This window comes from Patella vulgata, chromosome 9 (assembly GCF_932274485.2).
Source record: "Patella vulgata chromosome 9, xgPatVulg1.2, whole genome shotgun sequence".
NCBI classification, from domain to species: domain Eukaryota; kingdom Metazoa; phylum Mollusca; class Gastropoda; family Patellidae; genus Patella; species Patella vulgata.
The window spans coordinates 7,795,154-7,805,478 of NC_065887.2; the positions used below are offsets into that span (position 1 = coordinate 7,795,154).

At 40.0% G+C, this 10,325-nt stretch overlaps 1 protein-coding gene across 1 annotated transcript; it reads left to right on the plus strand.

Annotated features, from left to right (window-relative positions):
* The first annotated feature begins 291 nt into the window (after positions 1 to 291).
* On the plus strand, positions 292 to 2,745 carry LOC130014267 (uncharacterized). The gene is made up of 3 exons (XM_056103244.1): positions 292 to 1,282; positions 1,539 to 2,454; positions 2,735 to 2,745. The coding sequence occupies exons 1-3, from the start codon at positions 1,001 to 1,003 to the stop codon at positions 2,743 to 2,745; spliced, it is 1,209 nt and encodes a 402-aa protein (XP_055959219.1). The 5' UTR covers positions 292 to 1,000.
* Positions 2,746 to 10,325: the final 7,580 nt, after the last annotated feature.

Genomic DNA, 10,325 nt, shown 5'->3' on the forward strand with positions numbered 1-10,325 from the left:
AGACAATGACAGGCTTTCCGTCAAATTTTGAGGACCCATCCAGACTAATATTCGTAGAATATTTGTTTGGATGATAGAGACAGCTTTACCGTTCGTTCAACATGTAAGGGGAGGTAACTACATTCAACATGTAAGGGGAGGTAACTACATTCAACATGTAACAAACCTTGGAATCACACCGGCTATTATGAATTATCTTCAAATTGACATTTTTTCTAAGTTTGACTTTCTCGGTTCCTTGACCCATCAATCATTATGCAATGAGTTAGTAATACTTACCATCATTATGCAATGAGTTAGTAATACTTACCATCATTATGCAATGAGTTAGTAATACTTACCGTCACGTTCAAGGTGTAAGGTCCCTTGTTTTTAACAAATAGACGTCGTTGTTTTTTTAAAAATCACATGATTCTACAGTCATGTTGTCTATATTATATTCCTTCACTTTATCGTTTTTGGAATTCCACTCCGTCAAGAATAGATAGGGACCCCCTATTGAATCGAAAAAGCTAAATTACGATTTCTTAGCCGCCTCGATGCATTCGGTTTTAGATTTGTACAAAACTCTGGAAGTCGCTAGGGTAATCACACTCTGTTTGAAAAATCCTCTGAATTGCCAGCGAAAACCTCCCGACAAACATGGTTTAATCATTTGCATAAAACTACAGGTTTGATTGTACCTAGTGTGTTCAACGAATGGGTTGTCTCCGGGGTTCCAAGACTTCAATATTAAGTTGCATCTAAAACATTTTACGCGATCGTAAGGTCCAATATAGATAAAGCCAGCCTTGCTCAAATTATGAGGTGTCGGCTGCTTATGCATCCAGCAATTATCAAAGGTGGCCAGACGATCGTTATAGAGTATATAAGGATCCATCTTACTACACCATTTAAAAACCCAACACCTAGATCTAAAAAAAAAAAAAAAAAAAAAAAAAAAATTGTTACAGTCATGTACTTTTGATTATTATTAAAACAAATTTTCTGCTTTCTTAGAATGGATGCGTTTGAAACCTACACACACACTCAATGGGGCGAAATACTACAGATTACAGACGAATTTGAATATTGGACTGCAAGTCAAACCTTGGCCGTTAACGAAGCTCTAGACCACGTCGAGAATGAAAATCATAATGAAACACAGGGGGTTAAGCGGCAACTGTCTGACCCTGACACCGTGGATGCCTCTGAAGAAGAAGAAAGGTTAGAAAAAAAACCCCGACCGGTGGTTAGTCCGATATTATTTTCAGATGACGATAGCGACTTTGACACGTCGCAGGTGAGCAAAAAAACTTTACACGATATTCAAAATAATGTGAAACCTAATTCGTCTACAGAAAGTGAAAAGATCGATCCGCTAATTGCACTATTAACGAGTGACATAACATTGCCTTCTAATATCCAATCTTTAGTGGCTAAGGTTTGTGACGAAAAAGACGACGAAGTCGTCGACATTTTTGATTTGTTAACACCACCGGATTTGTTTTTTTAAATACCATACCAAACCCAATCTCTATTTTTTTTTTTTTTTAAAGATTTGTCAAGTGGGGAGAGGTGGCGAAGATTTAGTAAGGCTGATTTCGGTGGAGCGCCGTTTTTCAAGAAAGTTTAATATCCATTCCGAATTAATGAGAATCGAAATTATAAACACGGAGGCGGTTACCACTCCTGACTGGCTAGAGCGGCTATTCACTCAGATATTAGAGACCGTCAGAGAAAATTTCAATGTTCAGCCAAACGAGAGGGTAAGAATACAACTAAATCATCCTGATTTGGACAACCCCATATATATTGCGTTTAGACCTTACGAAGAACTAACTTTGGAATTAATCTTGGAAGAGATTGCGAAAGTTATGCAGTCAAAAAAAACACTAGTTATTGACAATCAAACTTCTATATCCGTAACCTATGTAGCCTCTAAAGAGGGTGGTGCTTTTACAAATAAGGTTCTTTTGAACGAGGCTTTTATGAGTTCAAAAAAACGAACATTTATATCACCAGTTGCCAACTATGGTTATCAAACTTGTTTCGGACAATCTATCGTCCTGGGTATAAATGAAATTTCTTATCGTAAGAAAATTTCACCGACAGTCGAAGAAACTAAACATTACAAACGTGTAGCAAACAAACGTAAGAAAAAACCGTTACAGATTGCTATGGCTATGGAAATGTATCAAGAGTACGGGGTTAACCCGTTAGTGCCTACAGGTCGTCCTGAATGGTGCATATTCCAAGAACACTTAAAAGCTAAATATCAAATTGTCATCTATGACGCACAGAGTGCAAATTGTGTCATATTCAGAGGTGTTGCGGATCCCAATGTACCCGTTTTAAGACTGTATTTAATGGAAAAACATTTTTATTATATAAAGAAAATCAACAGCTTATTTAATCAAGCATACTATTGTCCAGCGTGTGAAAAACCATATTCGGATAAGAATAAACATATGTGTAAAGCGACATGTCGCAGTTGCCGTCAGCTAGATTCTTGTCCTAGGGATCGACCACGAATACAATGCGAACTTTGCCACCGTTATTTTAGAGGGTTGAAATGTTTGGAGAGACATAACCAAAATGTCCCACTATACACCGTGACGACGTGTGTGAAATATAGGGCCTGTTTAAAGTGTTATGCGACAATAGACACACACGAAGATGACGCAATGAATAAACACACATGCGATGTGCACAAATGTCGTAATTGTGAGCAGCTGTGTAAACCTAACCATAGGTGTTATATGAAACGATTATCGGAGGATGTTGAAGTTGAGACCGTCAGATATTTTGTTTTTTACGACTTTGAGACTATTTTGGATGAAAATAATATCCATGTAGCGATTTTATGCGTTGCACACCGCGTGTGTCCTTTATGTTTGGAGAAAGACATTAACGAACCTTGTGACGGTTGTAACTTAAAGAACGCTCAGAGAGAATGGATTTTTTATGGTAAATATTGCGTCTCTGAGTTTTGTCGCTGGATAGTTCAGACCGAAATAAATGTCGACCTCGAGGGTAAAAAAACTACCGTTCTAACTCACCGACACTCGAGGTTCATAGCACATAATAGTCAGGCTTTCGATGCTCTATTTGTATTGAGATATTTCGTCATACATACTAGAATTCTACCTCAAATCATCGCAAACGGGTCTAAAATCCTTTGTATGACTATAAACAATAATATACGTTTTTTAGACAGCCTGGCGTTTATGCATATGAAACTTACAGATTTTAGCAAAACATTTGATTTACCGATTACGAAGGGTATATTTCCGTATTCATTCCTTAAACCTGAAAATTTGGAATACAATGGTGAAATGCCACCGATAAGCTTTTACGAAACGTCAACTATGTCTCCGCAGGAACGTGATAAGGTTATTAAATGGTATAATGAACGCGTGTTACAAAACAATTATTTTGACACTAAAACAGAATTGACAAACTATTGTGTAAGCGATGTAATTCTCCTCAGGCTGGCATGCGCTCGGTTTCGTAGTCTTTTCATAGAGCTGACCAAAATCTCGCCCTTTCAAAAGGCTATTACGATTGCGTCCTTGTGTAACCTTGTCTACCGGAGAAAATTCTTACCTCCCTTTACGATTGCTATAGCACCCCAGGGTCAGTATGTAGTCGCCCGTCAGTATTCAAATTCAAGTATACGTTACATGCAATATCTGGAATACATTGAAAACCGTCATATACAACATGCCCGTAACGGTGGTGAAAAGGTCATTTTCAATATGTATGTAGATGGGTGGTATATGGAAAATAATACCGAAGTGTGTATCGAATACTTGGGTTGCGTTTTCCACGGCTGTCTCTGTATAAAAAACAGAGAGCGAACATCACCATACAATAACAAAACTATGGCCACGTTGTACGAGGAGCACTTGGCACGTTTGGAACGGCTGAAGGCCCCCAACCGTCGCGTTCGTTGTATATGGGAATGCGAACACCGACAACTCGTAAATACCCCGGCGTATTTAGACTTTGAAACAAGAACACCACCTTTGACGGCCCCCTTGCAAGTACGTGACGCCTTTTATGGTGGCAGGACGAACTTATTAAAATTTTATCACAAGGCCCGTGAAAACGAAAGAATTCGATATCTGGATTTTACGTCACTTTACCCCTTTATCAATAAATCAGCGATTTATCCAGTAGGACATCCCTTGATTATTCTACGGGACTTCTTACCTTTGGAGAGTTATGTAGGGTTTGTTAAATGTCAAATCCTCCCTCCAAGGGAGTTATACATACCCGTCCTGCCGTTTAGGTCCAACGGCAAACTGTTATTTCCGTTATGTTCTAAATGTGCTCTGAATCGTAGCAAGACGGATTGTACTCACAATGCAGATGATAGGTCACTGACAGGTACTTGGGTTATATTTGAAGTTATCGCAGCGATTAAAAAAGGTTATCGCATACTCAAAATCTTCGAGGTATGGAATTTCCCACACACACGCCAATATTGCAGCGGTGACGCCCCGATTGATCCGAAAGACTACGATATTCACGTGTCTACCGTCCGTGCCGACTATACTGATATCCCGGAAGACGATATATTTGCACAGCTACCCAAAAAAGACCTGTTCAGTGAATATATCAACATGTTTCTCAAAATTAAACAAGAGAGTTCGGGGTATCCAAATGAGCTTAATCCTGCGTGTAACTTGTGTGATAATCTAGATACGTGCTGCCATATCGACTGGCAGGTTCTCGAACAAAAACGTTTGGCATATATTAAAGCTTACAAACAACACGAAAACATTACTCTCGATGCAAATAAAATATCTAAAAATCCGGGGCTACGATACTTGGCGAAGACCGCATTAAATAATTTATGGGGTAAATTCGCTGAAAGGTCGGATACGCGAATACAATCTGTTATCACACACGACCCAACCGTCTTCTACGATTATCTTTATGACGGTACAAAAGTTGTCAGGAATATCGAAATTCTCAGTGAAGAAATGGTCCTAGTTCAGTATACAGAGCGGCAAGATCTTGTCGCTAATGCCCCACACGTGAATGTGCCTATAGGGGCTTTCACTGCGGCCTACGGCCGTATGAAACTGTACGAATATTTAGATAAATTGAACCATCGGGTTCTGTATTTCGATACTGATTCCATCATTTTTACAGAGACCGATAATGACACGCCTGTTGCAACCGGTAATTATTTAGGCGAATTTACGAGCGAAACGTCGCCTGACTGTCGCATACTTGAATACGTCGCCACTGCCCCCAAATCCTACGCTTTGAAAATTGAAAACGAAAAAACACGTGAAATCTTTTATACCATTAAATCTAAAGGTATTACGTTTAACCACGATGTCTGCCAACGTATCGAGTTTCAAACGTTTGTCGAATTAGTGCACGATCACTGTCGTAAGGTCAAAGTCACATACCCGAAAGCTTTCCACCGCAGTAAAGTGTTTGTGGTTTCTATGAAAGAGAAGTCGAAAACCTTATCATTCAATTACGATAAACGTGTAGAAATTAGGGATTCCTATGATACAAAGGCTTATGGTTTTGTCAAGCAAAACGAATAGTGATACGTATGTCTGTATATATATATATATATATATATATATATATATATATATATATATATATATATATATTATGATTGTAACTGTAATTACGTATAGTGTAACACCATTTGTTGATAACCCTGTGCATATGTGATATAAAAAATATAAAAAAAATAAGACCTTGTTTTGTTTTTTCTAAAAAAACCATTTTATTCAACTATTCTACATCTAGAGTTACATTTTAACATACATGAGGTCATACAGATATGGACATTTACATTTTAAATCTAAGAGCAATAAAACGCCGGACATATCTGTCGTTTTCACGGTGATTTCGGGAAAATGTTTTTATAATTCTTTTCATGTTTTTACCTCTACAGCGATGATAGGCATAAAATACACAATATTGGCCACATACGTCACTGAACAAGTCCTGTAGATGCTTCCGGCTGTATACGAGTGGCAACCCCGTTTTCATAATCCTTTGCATAACGCCATTATGGCGGGGTTTAAGGCCAAAGGAATCAAAGTGTTCAACCTCATGGTGACCCACATAAAGAAGTAACCAATGTTCACCCTTCTTATTGGATGTATGGGTATTGTAAATATATAGTCCACGCTGTAACGTCTTGGGTAGTTTGTCACGGGCAAAAACACCTCGAAAATGAGGGGCTATTTGGGGGTAGCTTTTTAACATGACTGTGATATGTTTTGTATTCATCTCAAAAGTCTGTTATAACATTTCGAGCACTGTCTATTTCTATCTTGTTTTCAAACTCACTGTATAGAATCACGTTCACCGTAGATACCAAGGCTGTCCCGAATCGTATTTCGAGTTTCGCATTACCCGTTCTGTTGAGATGTACAGTATTGTCGTCAGAAAGTTCTGGGGTGTAATCAAAACAGAATATGCAGTAGCCGTTTCGATAACCATTCATCGTAATGGTGGGTCCTTTGTCCTGGAAAAGACTAGACGTCCCGGAAAATAAGGTGTTGAAAGCTCGTGTATAACCGTAACCTAGGGTTTCGCTGAAATTCGGACTCAGTGGTTTAGCGAAGACATCCTCCCCATTAACCTGGAGCGATATATGATTTATGTCAAAATTCTGCAGGCGATAAGGATTTTTATCGGCGACTCCTGAAAAGGCCTGGTTCGACACCAGAGCTACGAGAACTCGTCGAGGTGTTTGTCCTAAGAACAGATTATCCTTATCCAAACTTCAATTCCCCGCAGGTATAGTAAAGCTTTTTACATCTACGCGTCGAATAGGATAAATCGCATTTCGTTTCATCAAGGCACTGGCATGTGCGACTATGACGGAAGGGTTCAGCTTTAATCTACGTATAAAAAGCGACGCTTTTTCGATCACCACTTTAAAATCATTCGTGGCTGCCATGAGACAAAAGGCATCTTTAGAACGTACAAATCTAAGTCTCATATCAACTCCATTTAGTAAGTATTTACTCTGACTAAACAAATCCAGGTGTAGTTTCCCCAGCATATCCACAGATTTACTACCTTTGAAGGATTTGGCTCGAAACTTGAAACCATTATTACTGCCGCCGTCGGAGGCGTCACAACTTTCGAAATGCCCGGGGGTGTCTAAACGCCACTGGCAAGATAATAAATGTGATTTTTGAGCATCCGTCCCATAACTCAAAAGATTCTCCAAATAACATCGGTAGGGATTGACGGCCGCTGGTTGTGATACTCTCTTGCCATTTAACGACACATCGATTTGACTAAACAGACAGTGTAAGAAATTATTCACAGGGCCCACGTTAGCGGCATCTGCTATATTCGTGCCATCTGAGTTTAAAATTTTGGCTCGTACGGTAAAGAAACTCTGAGCTAGATCTAAATATTCTTCACCTGCCCCCGACATGTAAAATTCGATTGGGGCGCCACTGTCTAGATTAGATATAGGATGATATTCGTGCCATTTCCCACTTTCAATATCTATTTTGGTGTTTGGTGCACTGAAGATATCGAGCCCGCTACTTAGGCATTCACAGGAACGCGGATCGATCATTTTTTTGGGTGGGGGTCTGTAACGGTGTCTGAATTTCAACTAAAAATGTCCGATGAGGTCTGCTTACGTCGCTTTCGCTTCTTACCCCGGGCTTGTTTTAGACGTTTGGCACCTCCTTGCCGAGTAGCCCCCTTTATAGGACCCGCGATGCTCTTGAGGGCTCTTGTACCCAGATCGCGACTCGCTTGTAACAAGTGTTGTTTAGCAGAGGTTTTTAAATTTTTACCGTGAAGAACGTCTCCAAAAATCTGGGCTCCCGTGGTGAGTGCTTTTTTCCCGACAGTTTTGGCTGCCGACTTTAAGAGGGGCGTAGCAACTCGAAATAAACTTGAGAAAACCGATCCTAAACCATAACCTTTCTGATACGGGGACCCCGTAAAAATTGGAAATCCGTCACCCGTTTGACTGAGGTAATAACGTCGTATCTTTGCATCGTCACACCTGTAGGGTTGTAGACACGTCATTATTCGACCTTGCGCAAGTGCAGTTTACAAAGAACGTGTCCAAATTCAAATGGTACTGGTTGTCCTAGTTCCGTGTAAAGTCCGAGTTCAACCGTGTCTATGTAATGTTTGTTGACTGGTATATAATAGGGGTTGTCAAACGTTTTATATACAGCCGATCCAAAGGGTTTAGCTAGATCCACCTGTATAGCTCGCAACAACGGTGCGCTTGTATCACCGACCAACTGATTTTCGATAATATCAGTGTAAATATAAATATTGTGAAAATTGGAATCTAAATCGACTTTTGTGTCACTTTTCACACTGCTTGTAAATTCATTCTCTTTCATAAACCCGAATATCCGGGCTAAATTCTTGGACAAATGGACTTTTCGACCGTCTCTTCCTAGGAGTAATAAGACATAACCCTCGGGATCTTTCACGATAGATAATGATGCCCCAACCTCCAACGTCGATTTATTGAAATGATTGATTATGTCGTGTCCAGTATCGTAGTAACCATCGGGTATTGAAAAACGTAAGCGATGCGGTCCCTCTATTTCCGTTTTACTACGGTATGCCAACCAACAATCTTTGAGGTATATTTTGTTCCAACTGCAAGGGTATTGAATTTCGACGAGTCCGCATGTCCAGGCCCCGTCGAGGTGGAGTGGGCGTGCCAATTTTGTTGTATAATTGCTGATCTTGTTGCTAGGAAAATATTTAACTGAATTATTAGATGGGAGAGTTAGAAATATTTGGTCGTCCCGCTCTGCCATGGCTGTCTAATTCCGTCGTGACTGATCCACATACACCTGTATACCGACCCTTTTTAAGTAAAAAAAAAAAATATTACAACCGCGATGAATTATTATTCGCTACCTCTTGGTTTAGCATCACCGTATTTAAAATTTCAACAGTTATCATGGTCAGCGTGATGAGCACTATGAATGCGTACACAATGACTTCGCAAAACTCGCCGTCGCAGTTGGGTCTCTTTGCCTCTTGTAAAAACGTACGGACACGGCTGTAAACTTGTGGATTTAACGTTGTCATTTTTGTAGGACGTCGGATGCTTTTATCCAACTGTCAAACGCTTTACCATACCCTTTCCACCGAACTAATAAATATTTTGAACCGCGTACCGTCTTTCTAGAAACGACTTGTTCGATATCGTAATGTTTAGGAGGTATAACCTTAATCAGTTCTTCACGGTAAAATGTACCTTTGATCTCAACACCTTGTAGGTCGTTTATTTTATACAGGGGTCGATCACGCCGCAATCTCCGAGACACTCGGAATATCTCTTCGCTGTAGGAACCCAAATAATCTTTTTTAAACGGTTGTTTAGACCCGGATATTCTGACATAGTCCCCAGTGTTAAATGCGTATTTCTCTTTTGGCTTTGTGTGTTTTTTGTAAAGAATGTCCATTACACGGTCTTGATTACCGGGGTGTACGTTAGCAGGGGCCATTTGTATACTGCGGTGTTTGGCTTTGTTGTAGCCGTTGACGATCTTTTGTAAAACATCAATGTATCGATACGTGTTGTTTTTCGTAAAATAACGGAACATCCGTCCCTTGAGCGTTCTTTGAAAACGTTCGACGATGCATGCTTTAATGTCATCATTTTGACTTACATAAAACCCAATACCCCGTTTCTTGAGCATTGATTGAAAGGATTTGTTCACAAATTCCGTACCTTTGTCCGTTTGTATAGTAATGGGTTTTCTTTGTGAGTTTTCCAAAACTTGGGTAAATGCTTGCACAACGCTTTGAGCATTTTTACTTTTCATCGGATACACCCAAGCATATTTACTTAAAACATCTATGACACATAATAGGAACGTATGCCCTCTATTGTGTTTTTTCAAGGAGGTAAGGTCTGATAAATCGATTTGCCATATGTGATCAATTCCTGATGCGATGATTCTGTCACGTTTATATCGACGTCTGGGGGTCACGTGCTTCGTATAGGCACTTTGTTTAGACAGCCAGGTACGAACGTCTTTAAGTGTGACTGCGTGGTTGTTCTGTCTAAGAAATCGATACAGTTTGTAAATACCCCCATACGAAGCTGGGTGTTCGGGGTTATAATAAATCTTTGTCAACAAACGGTTCACGCCGACCCTCATTTGTTTCTGTAAGGTAACCAGTCCGGGGAGGCCTGTCTTCGGCGTGTTTTACGACGTAAGGTTGCAGATTCAAGGTCACGGCTGACTTTTGGCGTGTCGTTTATATAGGGGTGAGATCCTGCATGTCCCTCCCAACGTCGAGTTTGGGTTGGGTGACCCGTAGAGTGTGAACGTGAA

Excerpts from the sequence above, each read along its gene's own strand:
- LOC130014267 (XM_056103244.1), top strand. The coding sequence starts at position 1,001 with ATGGATGCGTTTGAAACCTACACACACACTCAATGGGGCGAAATACTA. Across the intron at positions 1,283-1,538 it reads GCGACTTTGACACGTCGCAG|ATTTGTCAAGTGGGGAGAGG; the intron begins GTGAGCAAAAAA and ends TTTTTTTTAAAG.